The 20,503-nt window shown below is 40.1% G+C and overlaps 1 protein-coding gene across 1 annotated transcript; it reads right to left on the reverse strand.

The window, feature by feature from the left end:
* Positions 1–3,514: 3,514 nt before the first annotated feature.
* On the reverse strand, positions 3,515–19,846 carry MMD (monocyte to macrophage differentiation-associated). Its single transcript, XM_012725988.1, has 6 exons — positions 19,763–19,846; positions 15,597–15,757; positions 13,300–13,374; positions 11,658–11,759; positions 9,904–9,973; positions 3,515–5,412 (listed from the first exon to the last, which is right to left on the reverse strand). Exons 1-6 carry the CDS (start codon positions 19,838–19,840, stop codon positions 5,212–5,214), a joined length of 687 nt encoding a protein of 228 aa, XP_012581442.1. The 5' UTR covers positions 19,841–19,846; the 3' UTR covers positions 3,515–5,211.
* Between the last annotated feature and the right edge of the window lie 657 nt (positions 19,847–20,503).

A 20,503-nucleotide genomic window follows, 5' to 3' on the forward strand; every position in this document is an offset into this window, starting at 1 on the left:
CGAGTGAGTGCACGGTGGCACGGTTTCTTGGAAAAATAACACCACCAAGACACTGCAGGGACGTAGGTGGAAATGGCACAGAACTTAAGAACATGTTGGCACTGTCTGTTAAAAATAGCAAAAGCAGCAGAAAGACATAAATGTAGTTATTCTAATCTTGCTAAACTGAAAACATTCCTCAGGTTCTCTTGGAAAACTTGATTTTGCTTCACAAGGAGAGTGGCTGAAGCAGCTTCTTCAAGGTCAGTTTCATTTGGAGATTTTTCTATGTGCTCCCCATTGAAATAACATGAGAGAAGTAGACATATCTGAGAAACAAAGTGAAAATGGGCAGATTTGGAATGAGCTTTATTTTTAAATTTCTTCCTTTGGGTTCAGTCCTTTAAATAAGCCTTTGAACCAGGTGCTGTCGTCCTGAGGTTGAATTTAGACCCAGACTTCCTGGGTTCAATCAGACCCTGCCACTTACTTCGAGCAAGGAAATTCATTCGCCTTGCCTGTGTTCTCATCTGTAAAATGGAGATAGTAAAATGAGCCACCCATGAGATTGCTACAAAGATCAAATGAGATAACCATGTTGGCTAGCACAGTACCCATATGCAGGTTGTTATTATTTCCTTAAAGACCCGATCGTGAATATGGACAGAGGTATGCAAAAGTGTTCCCCACAGCTCTTTTATAGAGAAAAATCTGAAACAACCTAAAAATCCAAAATGACATGAATGATGAAGCAGATTAGGCTATATAGTCAGTCCAGAAACATGACCGAGTCATTGAAAATTGTGGTGATGAAAACTACAGAATACCATTTTTATTTATTATTTTTTAAGAAGGCAAGGGATCAAATAATTCAATGAACTGATGTGAGGTTTTAAAAAGAAGGGAAAAGTGAAGTCATGGTAGGTAATGCAGCATCATCCTCAGTTGTAGCTGTAAGGGCAGATTCATTTCTCCTTTTTTACGGAGGTAAGTTTGACTTAGAGCAAGGGTATGATTTGGGGGTTCACACCTCCGCAGGTGTATGTCACACCACCCCCAACAATGTACCCACAGTCCTTTCACCCTAGGCACATGGCCCCCTTTGTCTCGCCACTCTTCCTTCTTCTAGTAGCCTCAATTCTGCAGTCCTATTTCTAAGATTTGTTTAGAACAGTATTTTAAAAAAAATAATGTAAAGCTTACTTTTACATCATTTTGTGCCTTTTTGCATCTCAGTTGTAATCCCTGTGGGCTTTCCATCACCAAATCACCCGTGTGCCATCACCAGAGTGCAGTGCATTTCCCCCTCCACACTAGAACAGTACTTCTTAAATGCTTAGAAGAAGTGGGGAGAGGAAGGAAGAAGCCTATAAAATTACTTATGTGGCACATATTTAACTGTACAAAACAAAAGCAAATCCTATGCAAAGGGGAATAAAGGTTGGTAGGAAAGTACATGTAGATGAGCAAGCTTGGGGTACTTAGTTTCCTGTTCTCTGTTTTTATATATTTCCAGAGTAAAAATAAATAATAAAAATCCTGTTAAAATCATTGCTTCTCAAGAGTAGTCTGCATTGAGGCTCTAGGGCTGCGAAACTGTGTTCTTTTATTAAGCTCAGAAACAACCCAAAGGGAAGCAGGACAGGCAAAATAATTTCCCAGGCAAAATTTATAAATTGTTGATAGTTGGCTCTCTGGTAGTTTCAATAAACAGCTTGGATTTTCCCTCTTTAGGACACCGTGCCTAATATTTACACACCAATTTCGCACCCACTTTCCTGTGGCTGCTACAAATGTTCTAGCTGACCTTTGGCCAAAGCAGCAGTAGGACTGGGAGGCTGAAAGTCAGGCTGCAGCCACTCAGTGGGAGCCCGCCTCAGGGTGTGAGGGCCAAGTGAACGTGACTGAAACCAGGTCTGCCCTAAAACGCTTTATTCTGTCACCTCCTTCATAACACTACCCGCCAGCCTGCTGCTCCCTTCCTACTCATGCACAGCTTCTCTTTGTACCTACTGCGGGCCAAGAGCCAGGTCAGAAGCTAAGGACAGAGAGTGACAGACTCAGCTCCTGTCTCCAGACATGCCCCAGGGCTGTGGGTGGAGCAAGCAAGCAGGCAATTCCAGTGTCACGGGGCAGGGGCATGGAGGTGATTGGTGCTGGGGAGACAGAGGAGCCCCCACTCACTGTGCCTGGGGCAGGGTCAGCATGGCGAGATTCTTTAGATGGAGGTTTGGAATGAAGAAATGTGTTTATTAGGGTAAGAAGGCTGTGTTAGGGCACTCCAGGCCAAGGCACAGCAGGCGCAAAAGTGGTGAGGATGTTGTGGGGGAAGGCTGGGAAGCTCCCTGTGGGGTTGGTATCTTGAGGGATTGTGTTGGGGCGAGGGAAGACCAGGAGTCAGCAGCTGAAGAGACCTCGGCTAATGTGCTGGGCTTGAGTCACAGGGCTTAGGATTCCATGGAGGTTGTCTCTTAGGAAGACAACACTGGCAGTTCGAGGATGCGCTTGTCTGAGGGGTGTGGCCAGTGGCAGTAATGCATGTGAAGAGGTGGCTACAGCTGTCCACAGCCTAACTAGGGTTTTTTAGGACTATGTAGTGGGGAGGAAACAGGCCTAGGGATAGGGACTAAGGTGGAGGTTCTGAGAGACATTTAGGGTGGATAAATGGTGGAGAAAAGGGCTTGGTGAGGGAATAAGGGAACGTAAGAACTTAGCTTGGAACAGGTCGAGCAAAACACTTGGGGTGGTGGGCCAGTTATTGGTGAGGTTTGACCTTCAGAAAGTGCTTTTAGCTGGAGGTTACTGATCAGGAAGGTGAGAGCACAGTGGTGGGAGGATGCTCTAAAAATGGGTAAGTTTACCTGGGTGGACCCAAAGACAGGACTCTTGGAAATCGTAATGATCCAAGACACTTCTGTCTTCGAAATTAGATTTCACAGAGGGTTGTCTGAGGTTCTAAACCACGTGAAGTGTTTTCTTTCCGTGGCTATGCCTGCTGCGTTTCCAGTTCATGTTATTTGTTTTCACTGACTCTGAGGATGTCGGGGTGTGTGTGTGTGGCAGGCGGGAAACTCTGGGGTCCCAGACCTTGGCTTCCTGCCCTGGCTCCCAGACTTAGGATTACTCTCCCAATGAGTCTCCCGTACTCAGAGCTGATAGGACTGCGAGGGTATGTGCTAGGTATAGGAAAGCCTGTAACTTCAGTCCAGCTGGATATTCTACAATCTAAACTCAAAGGCCTTTCTGGGTAAAAATACATCTTTTACTAAATTTATAATTGTGGGGTCCCAAGTAGCATATTTTAAGCTGAAAAGGTGTGATGGTTAATGTTTAGCTGTCTCTGGCATTTCAGTGATTGAAAGCTGAACTAGGAAGTTCTGGATGACAGGGGGCATTTGTTTTTCTTCCCGTTCTGACTTTTTTTTTTTTAAAGGGCTAGTATACCCACCACAATTGCTAGAAGAGCTCAAGCTCTCAAAAATGCATCATCATTTTGACAGTCATCTAATTTAGAGACAGTGGAGCAAATCCAAGTAATAATTTTATTCTAGTCTGTAGCACACATTTTTAAAAACATATATTTTAGAGGTTTTGACAGGGTTACTTTTGAGAAGACTTCAAATGAATCCACAAAATTTTAATATATTAAAAAATGAAACACACACAGCACACAACACATACCCAGGTGGTCAGGAGCATGCGGGCAGGTGACTGGTGGATGCTGTCTTGGGCACAGCCCCCTGTTTAAGAATTCACCAGCAGATGCCAATTCTTCTGTCCCTCGTTCCCAAGCCAATTCGCCAAAATCAGACTCCTTAACATACACACACACACACACACACTAAACCCTCCTTTAAAGCTACATTAGTATAAAACTTCAGTAAGCCCACGTGTGTTGTCAAATCAGCAATTCTGATGATCAAGCCCATTGCTAAGAAAACAGATGATGTGGGCACTCAAGCTAGATAAAGGCAAGGTTATTTCATTTATTAAAAGACCAGGGGAAAGGAGTTAACAAAGAAAGTAATGTTAATCTTAATATAAGACACTGAGGGACAACCAAAAATAATATATTAAATACCATGCCACTGAGCCAGTAGGTGATCTATGGACTACAGATGCATGAGTTTCTATCTGTCAAGCGATGATTTAAATAGTTTTCTATGATAAAAAGCCAAGTCTAGGAGGGGAGGCAGAGGAAAGGTAGAAATGTGAATTTATGCATCTAATTCCACAATGGAAAATGAATATCAAATAAAAAAAAAGCACTAAGTGACAAGAACTTAGCCATCGGGCTGCAAACAGGCGACAGCACGGGTCACTGGAACGCACAGCTCTCTTCAGGCGTCGGCAGTGGGTGGCCAACACAAACATCCTATCGAAATACAGACATGAATGCTCGTCCACTGCTGAAAGAGGTTCTGAAGAAAACTTGGCGAAGGCATAGAGAAAAAGTAGAATCTTCTGAAAAAGTGAACGATATCAAAATACTTTTCCATCACTGGTAAACCAGACTAGGTCAAGTGTACGACCCAAAGCAGCACAGAATTCAGAGTCAGAGGTTGGCAGAAAAGTTTTGAAAACTGTAGTTTTTAAAAATTGGCAACTTCTCTATACTTAATAAGACAATCAGAAGAGGTATAATGTTTGTGGAATGTTGACAGCTTGCTGCAAAAATTCACATGAATGAGGAACCTCAGAGATGCGCTTCAATGAAATAGGTATTAAAAATTTACAAAAACTAAAGTTTCTATTTAAAAAATAACCACGTTGTGTTAAGATGAAACATGGTAAAAGTGTGTAAGTTCTGCCCATGATTCTTTACACAACTAATGGGAAAGTGATAGAAATAATTTTCTCCTAAAAAGGAAGCTTTGTGATTGCACTGACTTTTACAACCTGACCTAGTAATTTAGAAAAATCATGTAGTAAAATCTGTAAAATTAAAATACAAAATTCTGGTTTGTAAACATCAGTTGGCCAAGTCTATCCAGAGTCCATCATGATAGTGGAATGGAAATGAATAATTAATTCACTACCTTATTAATCTGCTATGAGCGGGACAATTCCAAACACAGCTTTTATACTTTCACAGTAATTATATTCAAAAGATATAAAGAAAGTCAGTGCAGTTGTCTTCTTTTTTTTTCCTCTATGCAATTTTCTGCTCTTACCCCACTCCCAAGTGCCACAATTAAAATAATACTGGCTTGGAGACCTAGTACAGAAGGGTCATAAATGTCGCATAAAATCTGTAGGAGTTCGGTAAAGATATTTCCAAATGGCATAGTAATGCACCGCAGCTGCCGTGGCCACAAACAGATGCCAGATGGCATGGGCAAATGGGATGATGCCATCGCTCTTGAAGAACACAACTCCCAGGCAATAAATTAAGCCCCCATAGGCAAGTTCGTAAAGTCCATCGGTGTTATTCTGTTAACAGGAAAAATATAAAAAGGTTTTGATGTTACACCAATGTGACAAACTAGAGACAACTGTCATTCCCCTTAAAGCCCCCAGGTGTTCTAGACAATGGAGAAGCTGTGCCGGGCAGAACCCCTATCTGTAAATATCAACTAGACTTTGATCTGGGTTCCCTTTGGCTTGACAGTGTTGATTCAGCCAAGCAGTGAGGTCACGGTCCCACAATAAAAAAGCAGCATGCTTGCTCACCCGTAGCATGTTCGAGCAGACCACAGTTGCTCCCCAACACAGTAGCTCATTTTAATAAAGTACAATCTTTGGCTTTCATCTTCCCCTTTAAAAGCTTTCTTTCCTCCCAAGGCACACCCACGCCACTCCATTTATAATTTACATCCTCAGCCCGAGTCTTCACTTCCCTTTGTACTCCTCAAACACTGTGCTACACTGATTTCTTTTTCGAGACTTCCTCTGCCTGTGAGAGTATAGGGCTCCCTTATGGCTGACGCAGAAAAACCATAGTTAGATGTTTGACCTCTAAGATCAGAGCTCACACAGTCCAACCTATTTTTCCTGACCTTCTAGAGGTTGCCAACTTTTTGGTCTTTCAGTCTGGGCATTTCTTAGCTGAGTGGGAAGTTAACAGTTGTGTGTATGTTTGCACAAAAAGGAGAATATTTTGGCTATGCTTGCTTTTCAAAGGCCTTGGTTTTTAATTAAACTGGATTTTAATTAATCAGTGAGAGGGGAAAAGAACAGTGACTATGTTTAGGAAGCTATGAAGAAACAAGTAGCCCCCCTTGATTTTTTGGGGACTCAGAACAGAAAGGTCTCTGGTTCAATAGTGTGGGTGGGAACCTAAGCACATAGTGACCAGGCCTCAGAAGGGAACAAGTGTGTGTGTGTGGGGGGGTCCCAGACACCTGGGAAGTGACAGATGGGGATAGGCGGGCCCTGCTGCAGGTTCCTATGGCCAAATCTGAAGCCTTAATCAGTCGCCACTTGAAGGGGCCCCTCAGACCTAGGGCAAAGCAACTGCAGTGACAAGCGATGAACCTGGAGTGAGGCTGGGAAATGAAAATCAGAACTTTCTTCAAAGTTCACATAAGCCCATGGCTGCTGCAGGATCAAATGGTCCCACAAGAAGCCAACTCAAATTGACTGACGCAGATTTCTCAGTAGCCCAGGTAAGATGGGACAGCAGCCAGGCTTATTTTTATTTAAAAAGTTAAGCACACGTGCATGACTTCCTAAAGGTTGTAAGCATTTAATATCCATTAACTAAACAAGAAATGTGCAGATGTGCTTTAGGAACATTTTCCTAGAAGCTAGAATTTTCTAGACTAAGGCTCTCTCAGAGAGGCACATGGCTCCCAAAGGGTAGTAGTTCTTCATCTATCACTACATCCTTATTATGGAAACAATAAGAGGTAAAGAGTAAGACCAGAAAAACGCAGTATCCTGAGCAACGTATAGCCAGTCACTGCCCCAAAGGAAGCCACTCTCCTTTCTGCTAAAACAATAAGCAAGAACACAAACCAAACACACAGACTGGTCTCAACATAAATCCTGTTAATGGTTCTTTAAAATGTATTAACCTTAGCAACTTTCAAAAAAAAACCAAACATTGTTAATCCTACAGCAAATAACACACTAAGTTTCCTTCATGATCAGGGTCATTATTGTGATACTATGTACCAGGCACTAATGGAAGCATTTCCCTAAACTAGGCACTATTATCTACCTTTATCCCTGAGAAAAAAAATCAGAGAGAAGTGAAGGGTTTTGCCTAAGGTCAAATACCTTTCATGTGTTAGAATCAGGATTTCAACCATTGTGGTCTGGTATGTGAATTTACATTTTTTTTTTTTTTGAGGGATGGGGGAAGGTCATTTAAGAAAACTGATAGTTGACAGTGTGTTGCATAGATCTGAATGAACAGCATGCGTTATGGTAGATGCACATGCCTGTGTAACCCCAGAAAGTTCTTTCCCAATGCTGGACAACCCCTTCCACCAAGGCAACCCTTGTTCTTACATATTACCACAGAAGAAGTCTATCTGTTCTAGAATGCCACATAAATGGAATTATGCTGGATGCACATTTTTGTGTCTGGCTTCTGTTTTTGCTTAATATGATGTTTTTGAGATTTGTGCATGTGCTTAGGTATTATCAGTCATCAGTTCCTATTACTCAGATGTATTTCATATAATTTTATCAATTATTTCCACTTGGGGCCTATTATGAATAAAATTCACATATTATTGTAGAAAGTTTATTTCCCTGATTTTCTCTGATGATTAATGATGTTGAACACTTTTTCAAGAGCTTCCTGGAATCTTGTGTATCTCTGTGAAGTGTCTTTTCAAGTATTTTGTCCATTTTTATAGAACTGGTCAGTTATTGATTTGGTGTTCTATATATTATGTGTGACCCTTGTCAGACACATACAAAAAAAACAGATATCTTCTCCCTGTCTGCAGTTTGTTCATGATCTTTTCTTCTGTAGTATACAATCTATTTTTAAGTCACATCCAATAAACTTCTCTTAACATAGAGCTTTTAGATCTAGAATTCCAAGTGACTTCTTTGTTATAGTTCCCTGTCTTTTCCGAGATTCCTCCTTTGGTTACTCATGATGGTTGTAAAGCCCTGAACACTAACTTCAGCACCTGCCTTCTCTGTCTGTTTCTACTGACCTGCTCCCCCAGGTAGGCCATGACACATTTTCCTGCTGTTTGTTTATATAGCAGCAATTGTTTGGATAGTGACGCCAAGTTATTAGAGAGTAATGAATGTTGAGATATGCTGTGAGGGACAGTTGATTTTCTGGCAGATCAATTTTATTCTCTTCAAGTTTGTTTCTGGGCTTTGAACAGTAGGTTGAGAGCAGTCCTCACTCTAGGGCTAAAACAGCTCTTCTCCTAAGGTATGGCCTTGCTGGGGTCAATTGAATACCCCAGTTGACATGGGGTATTGTTCCACATGGTCTTTCCACTCTAGCTGTAGGTACCTTCTAGAATTGATGTTTATCTCATAGCTTTCCAATAGCTTAGCTTGGCTAAGGCATGCAGGCTCTAGGCAAGGACTAAAGGAAATCCCTCTGTAGATTTCTGGACTCATTTCTCATGCAGCTCGTCCTCTCCGGTACCCTATCCCCAAATTGCAGCTGTCTCAATAGCCGAAATGTTGTCTCTACCCAGACTGCTGCTCCCTGGCTCTACTTTCTTTTGTTGCGATGTGCACAGGGAGACAATGGGAGGGGGTGAATTTGAAGCCCATATTTTTGTTTCTCTTCCCTCTAGGATCACTGTCTGTCCAATGCTAAAAAAAGTCGTTTTTCCAGTTTGAATTCCATGTGGCAGAAGAGTAAGTCTGATACCCATTATTCTGACCAGAATTAAACCTTTGAGTCTTCTCTCAGACTATTAGTTCAGATGGCTTACTGAGGTTCTTTTTGGTCCAGAATTAGTCTAACATTCTCACATGACTCAAACTAACTGCACAATTACTCCATCATGTACTGATACATACTCCAAAATGAACTGTTTTCAGTTCTTCAAAGAAATGGGCTTCCCTATTCCCTAGGGCTTCTGTTGTGCTCTTTTCTCTTCCTTTACCGCTGCAACACCCCTTCCAGCTCCTGGCTCCTGTGTGTCTCTCCTAATCTATGTACATTTCCTCTGGTCCTTTTTTCAAGTATACCTATATAAGACTGCCCTTTTTTCAAAGATATGACACAACTTCATTACAGTCTTCCTTTTACTATCAATTGTAATATTCCTGCTTGATTTTAAATTCTGTTGGGGGCAACTGGTCTACTTTCTCCCCCCAAAAATGTAGGGTGTAAGACAGAGAGGACAAAAACTAAAGATACGAAAAACCAGTCAGATGGGATGACGAGGTGGTCATGACGTGGCTGTTTGATTTTTTTTTCAAAAATGTAACTACCTGAGAAAAAGAAATAGTATGACTCAAAAAAAGGATTGATGAAACATCAAATGAATTGTGGAACCAAATGACCTTTTAAGCCCTTCTAATTCTTAAGATTTTAACAGTTGGTAATTTATAATTTGTTCACATTAAGAGACCTCAAAATGTATCCTCTCTCATGGGTTCGGGGTTAAGACACTAAGTAATTCAAGCAGAAATTCCTAACTTCATATGATCTCAGACCCCTTGGGAACAAAAGAGGGCAACAGAAAGGTGATCCAAAAGAAAAACACAGAAGCTTACCAAATGCAAAGATATAACCTAATGCACAGCTTTTCCAAACTATACATAGTAGCTGGTACAGCTATACACAGTGGCTGGTACTTTGTCACATATATTTCTAAGAGTCTAATTAATGGACATGTCAAAGTGTCATATGAAAAAAAGCTATGGTTATAATATGTTGAAAAGCTATATCTATTTATGATATCTAAAGTCAGATTAAGAACCTAATGATTTAAAAGGCAAAAAATAAGGTGAAATAATAGAAATTATGAAGCCACTTCTTACCATTGATGTCACCACCAAAGCTGGAGAAAACCCCATAGTGAGATAGAAAAAGAGCTCGACTACCTTATACCTGCAGGATAAAAATGCAATGAAATTAATTTATTTCTACAAAACTTAGTCCATTCCCACACCAGTTTTCCCTTTGAAAAAGAAGCCTACATTCTTAACTATTCAAATAAAAATGTATTTTCCCAGTAGGAGACCATGAGGCCTCTAATTAAAATACTGTAGTTGAGTAACAATGAACTAGCATTTCTTTCAGGATTAAAAAAGCATCAAACACCACAGGCTACCTGGAAAGTGTTTTCTGCTAACAGTAATTATTGAATCCAATTCACCAAGATATCCCCTTTCCAATCAGAGTGTTCGCCTTCATTGTCATTTAATCCACAGCTAAAGGGAACTGAAATTATGGAGGTGGAGAGAATTCAGCTTGAAGCCTGGTTTGTCAGTGGCAAGGGGAGAGGAGGCTAAGGACAGAAGGACATGTATTTTTTTTGTTTTGGCTCTTGGTTTTACATCTTTGAAATGCTAAGAAACATACTGTATTGAGCTTCTGTTTATATTTCTGTCTAGTGATTCTAGAGTCTTTAAGTTCTTCAAAAGTAGGAATAAGTTTTATCTGTGTTTGAAGCTGCAGGCCTAGAACACTACCTGGCACAATTTTGTTACTCCCTAATGTCTGCTAGACTGAAACACCAAGGGTCTAGCATCTCATTCTTAGTGTTCTAGATTAAAAGTCCACCATGGAACTAGGGAAGAAAGGACTAACATCAGAGGGCAGAGAACAGGGTAAGCAGCAGTTTCTTTATTTTACTTCCCATTTTATCCAAGGATGTAAGTTAGAAATTTGAGCCTAAGAAAGAAGCTACTCCTTTGGATTTATAAATACTGTGCAACACTGCTCAGAATTGCCAGTTATAGTAAAAAATGCAGTAAAGTGAATTCAAAATCAGTAAGAAGTTAATAGAACTACCATTTTCTTCTGAAAAGGGGAAACAATATAATACCTTGTGGTAAAAACAAATTATATTCAACTCTGGGAGTCATTCTACCAATAACAATAGATAGAGAATTTAATAAACTGGCAATGATTTTATGGTTGTGAATTTCTCCAATTCAGACAGATGAAAGACAGAGTAGCAAGTAGGGCACTTCGGTCTTAATTCCAGATGAGTCACTAATTTGATGCACGTCCTGAATGTTCTCATTTTTTAAGCGTGAGGCTGAATAGATGACTTTGAAGGTCTCCTCTAGTGCTAAGAAGCTAAATTTCAGAAAGTTTTTATTTTTATATTGCTTAACGCTCCTGACTATGAACTATGAACAATGGTTTAACAATTGTGCCCAGGGTTAGGACGTTGAGAGTTTAGATGCCCTTCCTAATGTCCTTTCTTAAGCATCGTTGTTTGAAACATCCTAACTAGGTTCTTCTTGAAGTAAGTACTATGTTGCATATTTTATGCCTATTATTGTCATCTCTGTTGAAATCTTGTCATCTCTTTTGTGACAACTATTTATCACAGAGGATAAGGCTAGTCTCAATAAGATACGAATTAAGGTCCAGCTAACTCTAAAATGTTGTCTGCCTGCTCATCAATAGTGAAGGCCAAATGGTTTCAAAGATTTGTAAAAACAATATATATTCTGTTTATGTATTTCTACTATTTTGAAGTACAAATACAAAGTAAATTGTGTTGTAATGTAGATAAAATTTAGGCATCTAATATCAAATGTAAATTATTTTCTCTTACTTTTCATGGTAGAGAAATACATAAATGGTTCCTCCAGCTGCCATGAGCCAGATAAACCAACGCATATGAGATGCCAGGGGTCCAAGTTCACGGAGATTTAACCTAAAAATGTAAACATGACAATAAAAACACATAAATGATAAATGAAAGGAATTCACAGAGCCTATGTTTTCCTCTAATCACTGAAAACTGGGAAATCAAGTACTAGGCTAAGACAAGGAAGAGAGAGCTTATCAGCCCACTATGTTATAATTTCAACAGGCTATGAAGGTATCTGGGTAATCTGAGTGGAATTAGTAACTCCAAGACAAAATTGTCAGTCAAGCTTTAAGACATAGAATTTGTTCTGACATGATTTAAAAATAGAACCAGCTAAAAGGCAACCTGTGGTGCCTGACTTCCTTATTAGGCAGACTGCAGTGAAGGCTGCTTGCCTCAGATTCTGACAACATATTTGGGAGCAGAATGCTTACAAAGCTTAATGAGAATCCTGAACAAAATCCTGCACTGGGATCTCACACTGCAGCAAGTGTCCAATACACAGACCAAGTGTCTCGGTTACAGATCTTTCTGCTAAGGGAGAACATGAGGAGAATTTTTCCAACGTGTAAGTGTGGCCTCTTGTACAGCCTGAAGTTTAAAATGTTGCAAATTCATCTGTACTAATTTAATTTTAAGAATAGAGATCAGGAAAAGAATGCTTTCCTAATTGGCTATTTCTACAAAATTATTATTTACAAATTGAAAGATACCATCTGTGTATCACAGACTACGTGTGAAAAACTGGTGCTGGATGTCTGATTCTTCAGCCTGCATTTAAAATCTACCTACTTCTTGTAAATTGAAATATACTTTACAAAAGCCTTTGAGGATTTTCTAATATGATGCAGGCCTGTAATTTAGCAACAGCTGTTGGGGACCGACAGCACTTGACTTTTTACTCCAACAGATAATAGGTTTCCTAGAATTGACTAAGGCTGGATGCTATCTTGATTAGAATCCAGAGTCCCATACTTGCTCATGACAACTGTAGTTGATGGCATGATATGAATTTCTGAGTGTTTAATACTGCACCACATCTTAATAAGGGAAAAATAATGTTTCTTTAATTGTGGGTTTCAGCTGAGCAATACCAAAAGAGGAGGCAGATCAAAGAAATGAGCACTAGAAAGTTTAAATGGTTAATTAAGTTGGCCAGTTTCTTTACTCAGATAAGCTCAAGGAATGAGAAATGCCATGGTGCTATCAACTGATGACAAATGGCATACATTTCAAAGGTGTTTGTTCTCCACACACATACGTACATTTAGATGTGCGAGTAGTCTAAACAAGTGCAGAATATGCAGCGAGAAGGCAGGCAGCATAGCTTATGTCAAAAGTGGGCATGCAACCCCCACACTCGTTCTCAGCTCTTCTTTCGAAACATTCTATGCCAGGTAAGTGTTCTGAAGAGCCACAATATTCCCCTCAAATCCACAATCTAAGCCAAGTAAGTGAAGGTAGGAGAAAAGTGTGTGTAGATAGGTGCTGGGAGATGAAGTGGGGTACAGGCATAGGGCCTAGGGGTAGAAGAGAGGGGAGAAGACTGAGGAATTCTAATCCTAAAAATACTACTGTCTAAAAGAGAAAGACTGTTTCTTACCACGGCGCGTAAGAAGCAGCAATGAAGAAATAGATCACCATTCTGTCACACATGTGAAAATAGTGCTCCATGGTTCTGGGGGAAAAACAAGTCAAATCATTTTAGAAGATGTCCAGACTGCAAAGATGGGCTATCACACCTCTGTGCTAAAATTTCCATTTTTGTTCTAACTTCTCACGGCATCCACCAGTTGGCCTTTAAAGTCACGCAGCTACTCTATGAATTAATTTGCCAATTTCAGGGTAAAAAGGCATTGCATCATCTTGAACATTCTCAGTGTCCACGCAGTGGTAGCCATGACCTGCAGGAGCACTAGTATCCAGCTTTGCTTCACTATGCACACAGTGTGGACCCAAACAGATTAAGGGTGTTTTAGTCCTTTTTAGTGTTGTCATGTGAACTGAACTATGGCACCCACACTGGAGGGGAGAAATCAGATACTGATCAAAAATTAAAGATGTAAAAAAGTGAAAATAATGCACACCATTGTTTGAAAAAGCAATGGAGAAGGGCTCAAAACAGGCTAGAGAACAGAAGGAAAAAGAGAATTTTCTTTTTTTAATGGAAGATTGTGATTCCTAGTCAGGTCTGGAGACTCCAATTCAGTTAGACTGTGATAGTAAATGCACAAAGGTAAAATTAGACATACAATTTTACTTAAGACCCGCCACCCACCTCTCGAACCTTCACTTTCCTCATGGGTAAAATGGGAACAGTAACATCTCTACAACGGAGGTGTGGTAGGGACTCAATAAAGGCTTTCCTATCCCGCTTTTATTTAAATTAAGGTTATCTGCATACTTAAAAACTTTAATACAGAGTAAAAATCCAATTCCACACGTGCCTTCTCATCCTAGAGGCACGATCTCAAGACTCAATTAAGTCTAGTTTTTTACTACACCTTCTTTCTGGGCGCTGGCAGGGAGTCCCTGAATACTGTAGTAGGCATCTACAACTCTTTATTGATTCAGATGTCCAGGCATCCAGGCCAAGTCAGTAGGCAACCACAGTACGGAACTGTGCCAGGGAGGTAATGAAGTGTCCTGGCCCCTGGGCTCTGCCATGCGCATTCTGGGGAGCAGGGCAGCATGAAGCTGTCAACTGTGGCCCAGAACACGCACATGATTTGATGCCATGGCTTTATTTTAAGCCCAGTAAAGTGTGACCTTATAGGGGAAGGTGGCAGATTATAAATTATCAGCATTGTCATGAAGGGTGCTGTGCAAGGAACACAGACTAAAGCCAGAGGTCCTGGGAAGATCAGTTCCTGTTGGTATCCTGCTGGTATCCCAGTCTGGTAGCTTCTCTGAGCCTAAGCTTTCCCAGGTGACAACTAAACAGTGCTAATATGCCATCACTAAACCTATGAGGACATCTGTAACCATCTTACAACCCCAAATCCTAGTCTTCAATAAAGCATGTCTTTCCATTAGGTTAGATGACTGTTAGAATATTGATACTAGATAGTTTGAATAATGTGAGATTAGAGAGTGTATTCTATAAAACCAAAAGCTGTATTTTAGTATATTTTAAATGTAAGGTCTGAATCTTTTTTTTGAGAAGAAATTTTGTCCTTTGGAGTTGTGCAAAATCTATTTCATAAGCTGGTCTCTTTGTATTGCCCAAGCTAATTCTTCACTCGGAGGAGAACTTTCAAGTCCTTGCTGGGTGCCCATAGCACTGTTTGGAAAGTGCTTGACACATAACAGGAACCAAATATGTGAGTTTTATTTCAACAGACGCACAGCACCCAATTTTGAATTTTGTTACGACAGTGAGCCCAAGCTGTAGTAAGCCTTACATCACAGTCCTCAAACCTCTGTCATTTGCAAGTCATTTTCACATGCACGGTTTCAATCACCCTGTGAGTCAGGCACTGTCATTCTCATTTCAGTGATGAAAAAACTGAGGCTCCATGAGGTCAAGTGAGTCACTCAATGCTAAGTGACAGAGCTGGACTTAAAGCTCAATTGCTAAATCCGAGCACAGAGCTCGCTGCCACTACCCACAGCTACCATGTCTGCCGGGAGTACGCTCAGTGTGTGTGACAGCTCTGGGAAACAGGTTTCAGGACTCTATGTTGTGAGTTCTGGGAAGCGGCATGCTTTTTTTGCAGTTCTGAGTCAAAGCGTGCGATACATGTGAGAGACTCAAACTCTGTCCAGTCCACAGCAAATTTCTGCATAATGGGACAGCATTACAGTGTACAAGCAGGACAATGTCTCCTCTCCTGCTCAGTGTAGCAGGACCTGATGTCAACTGCTCTGATTGTTAAAGAGCATGTCAAAAGTGCTGACCTGAGGTGGCTCTTTTTCCATGACACAATGTGAAACACCGTGGAGACGATGAAGAGGGCACAGAGGCCCACTCCATAAATCCATGCTGTTATCTTCTCCCAGCGGTCATCGGACAGCCAGTGGAGGAAGACACTGCCCACGAAGGCCGGAACAATGAGGAACTGCGGGCAAGGGAGAGGAGTGTAAATGTCCTGGGTTTTGTTGAAGTAAGACCTTTATTAAAAATAAATAAGTTTATCAGGAACACTTTGAGAATGGTAATTTAAAAACAAACCTTTGCCTTTCCTGGATGATCATAAGGAGAACCAGAGGAAGCTGTCAGTGCTGTTCATGGCCCAGGAGCTGTGCCCACTAATTCCAGAAAAGGAGCTGACACTACTTGCCAGTTACAAAGCAGAAGTTCTTTATCAAAACTTAATTAAGTAAGAACAGGTCTCACCCTGTTCTTTAATGTGATTTAGGGAGCTAGGTACTTAAGTAGCTAGACCAAGCGGATACTGAGATTTCCCACTGAGGGGGTTGAAAGAGTTATTCAGGTTCTGATTTTTAAGTATTTTTGGTGTTCTCCATGAGCTACTGAAATCTCAATATTTTAGCCAAAAGTAATGCAGTGAATCAAGACAATTTAAGTATTACAATGTATATGCCACGCAGACAAATGAATTGTTTAAATCATGTGCCCTGAGTTTAAGCTTGGATCTGTATATCCCACCAATTGAGAAGCTACTATAGAATGAACAGGTTTGGGATGATTTTTATTTTAATAGCACCTTTAAGTAAGCAAAGTTAATTCACTCTAACTGATTCAAACAATTTAAGATTCCTATGTTCTGTACCTATTTTATTTTTCTGTACCTATTTTTTTTAAAGATTTAGTTATTCATATAGAACTGGGGTACAGGTCAGAGATGAGGAGGGTGAGAGGATTCACCAGAGACAGAGTGGGGAGCAGAACAGGCAGGTCAACGAAGTACACTGCTGAGGGGAGCAGTGAGCGGGTCAGGAGAGGTCTGCCACAACATATGGTCACCTCCGGGGCAGGCGGGGATCGAACTCATGGGGAAGTGGCTTAAGCTTCTTAGTGAAGTGCTTTAACCCGCTGCGCCACCAGGGAGGGCCATTTTCTGTACCTATTTTATACAAATTTCAGTGTCCAGCCCTGTCTGTGACGATGACTAGCTAATGTATCATAATAACAGAAAATCTCAGGAGAAATAAACTGTTTTATCATGTATCAGAATATAATCAGAACCTGGCAAGAAAGGCAAGCTTTAGCAATCTTCATCCTCCCCTCCCCCCTCCAGCTACTTTTACCTTCTTGGACAGATTATTAATCCCCCAGATATCATCAGCATTGAATTTCCAAATGCTAAAGTTTTTACTGCCAGAACAAAATGAGAAAATTAAGGACAAGTAAGTTACTCAAAAAAAAGTCTAGTTTTTTTTTTTTTTAAAGATTTATTTATCTATTCATATGGAGCTAGGGTACAGGCCAGAGAGGATTCACCAGGGACAGAGTGGGGAGCAGAACAGGCAGATCGAGAAAGTACACTGCTAAGGGGAGTATGGGTGGGTCAGGAGAGGTCTGCCACGCCATGTGGATCTCCTCCAGGGCAGGCGGGGATCGAACTCATGAGGAAGTGGCTTAAGCTTCTCAGCGCAGTACTTTAACCCACTGTGTCAACAGGGAAGGCCAAGAGTCTAGTTTTTTAAAGTGTATATCCTTTCTACTTGTTTTTCATGTAAAAATATCTTCTCTTTAATGAAAATGATGACAGAAGTTTATGTTTGGTCTGTTTTAGAAATTTTACTGGTCTCTCAAACCCAAAGATCAGGGACAGCATTTCATAAGCTAATATTTTCTTTTGTAAAAATTAACATGGAGATTTCATCAGTTTTTCCTGAACTTTGGAGCATGCAAGTATTCTTTCTGACATATAAAGAAGTGACAAATTAAGGGATTACTCAGGTCTATCTCAAGCAAGTCTTTTTCTTTTTTTTTATTCTAAAGATTTATTTATTTATGATTTATTTATTTATGCATACAAGAACTGGGGTACTGTCCAGATGTGCAGGGAGTGAGAGGTTTTACCAGAGACAGAGCGGGAAGTAGAACAGGCAGACTGACTGAAATACATTGCTGAGGGGAGCAGTGGGCAGGCCAGGAGAGGTCTGCTGTGCCAAGTGGGTCACCTCCCTGGCTGGGATCAAACTTGAGCTGCAGTAGCCTTGGACAGCTTCATAGTGGTGTGCTTTAACCCACTGTGTCATCAGGGAAGGCCCCAATCTTATTCTTAAAGGTGAACTGTACATCTTTAATAGCCAAACCATCATATTCAAGTGCTCTATATTATGCATACCAAGGAATAAACATTTCACTGATTGCTCCTATTGGTCAGCAGAATGGAAACGGTCAAAGCACTATTTCCATAACTTTTACTGGTTTTTTGCTGTTGATAAAAGGAGAAAATCAATGAATATTTAATCACTGAGTGAAAGAACAGGTCAGGTCAACTAATTGTTATTCAAAGTTTATATTCCTTATATCTTAATCCTGACCCAGACTTAAAGCACACATTATTTGCTTAAGAGCCTGTGGACAATTATCTTCAAGGTAATTTTACTTTTGGCTTTGCTAAATTTATCAAGCATTTAGTCAAGAAGAAAAGGTAGATATCCAGGCAGTTATAGCAGAGGAACAAATTAGGCTGTGCAATCTTTTAAAACCAAATTTGGCTTCTAAACATTTTGACCCTGTGGTGCTATGAAGCTCACTTCACATGAACCTGTCATTAAGGAAAGGCCCCCACCAGCTCAGTGTAAAAAATTATACTAAGTCCTGTGCCCAGAATCTATGCCAGGAGGCCATAGAGACTGTCCACTAGAGAAGGTACTCCAAATTTCATTACTAAAGCCCTTTTATAGAATCCAGGACAAGCATGCCTGGTATTAATTTTTTCTCTAAAGAAAAACTTTTTTGCAAGATTTCAGGATGCTAACTATTTAAATAAAAATCTTATTAACACTAAGGAAAAAGGATATTCAGTTATAAATGAAGGTAATGTGTTCACCAAGTAATTGGTGAATTCTACTATTATAATACATAAAACAGATGTTTTATAAAGTTATATCTATATGAATAATGACCAAAAGGCACTGTTCTTAGATTGTAAAGAGAGCCATTGAAAACTACTTTATTTATTTAGCATCCTGTTTCCTTTACAGAAAACACTGTAACTGTTCTTTGAGGGAGGGGGTTACAGAAATGACAAAGCAAGAACTTGAATCCAAGCAAATTTATTCTAATGATGTATGTATATCACCATATATCACATTGACATTACCTAAAATTCTTAAATGAGCTTGTTCAAAGAGCTAAAACACTTTTTACTAAAGGAGTAAATTGGCAACCTCTATTTCTTGTCTTCACACTATATACTATTTATTGCTATTCCCTTAAAGGTCTCACTAAATGCAACTTACAGAGGGAATAATGACATTATGAGACAAGAAAATGCCAAGGATATTAAACTAATGGGAAAACTATGAGAATACATATGTTTTCAAAAACAGCACATATAAAAAGAAATATACCCAAGTATTAATTTATTTCTGGGTAGTTTTTTTTTTTTTTAATATATATTTTTCAGTGCTAGTGTCTCATAATGAGGACAGTTTCTTTTTATATAACTAATTTAGAGATCCAATCAGCTTTTTCTCAACAATATGGAACAACATTTGTTCTGTTAAGCAATGGATATGAGATGGGGTGGCGAGAGGGACGAGCCTACTTGCTTCAAGGAGATAGTTTAGTTAAAAAACAACACCCTTTTCAAACAGCTGTTTAACTCTTCTGGCCAAAGGAACCCGGCTGATTATCCTGAAAAGAATTTTATTCCAGGGTGAGAATCTTCCTAAATAATTGTCTTTGGTTTTCTTACACTTAAGGTGCTGACTATTATTACTGAAAAGATGCTGTGAGGAAAAGTCCAGGATGGACAGTGTTGACAGACAGACAGATAGATGACTCATCACTGATACTGGGTAGGTGATGATGCAGAGATGGGGTAAATCCAGTTAGTCAGGCTAAGATTACTGGAGGTAACTGCCCCTCCTTCCACCAAAGCCCTTTGGGAAGGGCGGAAGAGACAGGAACTGGTACTCACTGCATGCGTGTAACAGTTAGCAGCGTGTTCATAACAAGTGGGTTTGTAGCGGCCATTGGCTGGGGCCCGGTGGTTCATGAACCTGTGGAAACATGAAGACTTCACGTGAGAAAAAGCTCAAGCCTTTGGAGAACAATGGAGAAGGCTGCCCGTGGTTGCTGACTGCTGGAAACACCTAGTTACAGGAACAAAACCAAAGCCACTTACATTGCTGAAAACTGAGCCAGCAGCAAGGATCTTAAAGCAAATGTCCTAGTTTATTGGATTAAGTATTCTTTCAGTTTGTTCAAAAGGAAAAGCTACCAGCCAAAAGCAAACAAAAACCACACCTACCCACATCAACTGGTACCCCCTACAGTAACAAATTTAAAATGGTATAACCAAATCTTTACAGAAAATAAGAAGGGATTTTTCTAAACTTTACAAATGCTGGTAACAAATGTCATTAAATGAAAAGGGAGACAATGCGTTTAAAAGGTTTCTGCTTTCCCTCTCATAATTTATAAAACTTTATACATGGAGATTTCTAAACCCTGCATTCCATAACTAGTAAGCCCGTCCAACTATTTACCTATATTGCATTACCTCTTCTGGCAAGACATCTTAAATAAATGATACCTGGCTATCTGTAGGCCACCTCAAATGAGAGGGACACTTCACTTTCTCTAAATTGAAGTAGTTTGCTTCAAACACCAAGTTGTATATGCACCTCAACAGCAAAATTTGTTGGACATACAGACC

Source organism: Condylura cristata, unplaced genomic scaffold (genome assembly GCF_000260355.1).
Source record: "Condylura cristata isolate star-nosed mole 26May11 unplaced genomic scaffold, ConCri1.0 scaffold00017, whole genome shotgun sequence".
NCBI lineage: Eukaryota > Metazoa > Chordata > Mammalia > Eulipotyphla > Talpidae > Condylura > Condylura cristata.

Coding starts and splice junctions, on each gene's coding strand:
- MMD (XM_012725988.1), bottom strand. CDS start 19,840: ATGAACCACCGGGCCCCAGCCAATGGCCGCTACAAACCCACTTGTTAT. Junction 13,375..15,596: donor TGGAAAAAGAGCCACCTCAG/GTCAGCACTTTT, acceptor TTTTTCCCCCAG/AACCATGGAGCACTATTTTC. Junction 11,760..13,299: donor GCTGCTTCTTACGCGCCGTG/GTAAGAAACAGT, acceptor TTACATTTTTAG/GTTAAATCTCCGTGAACTTG.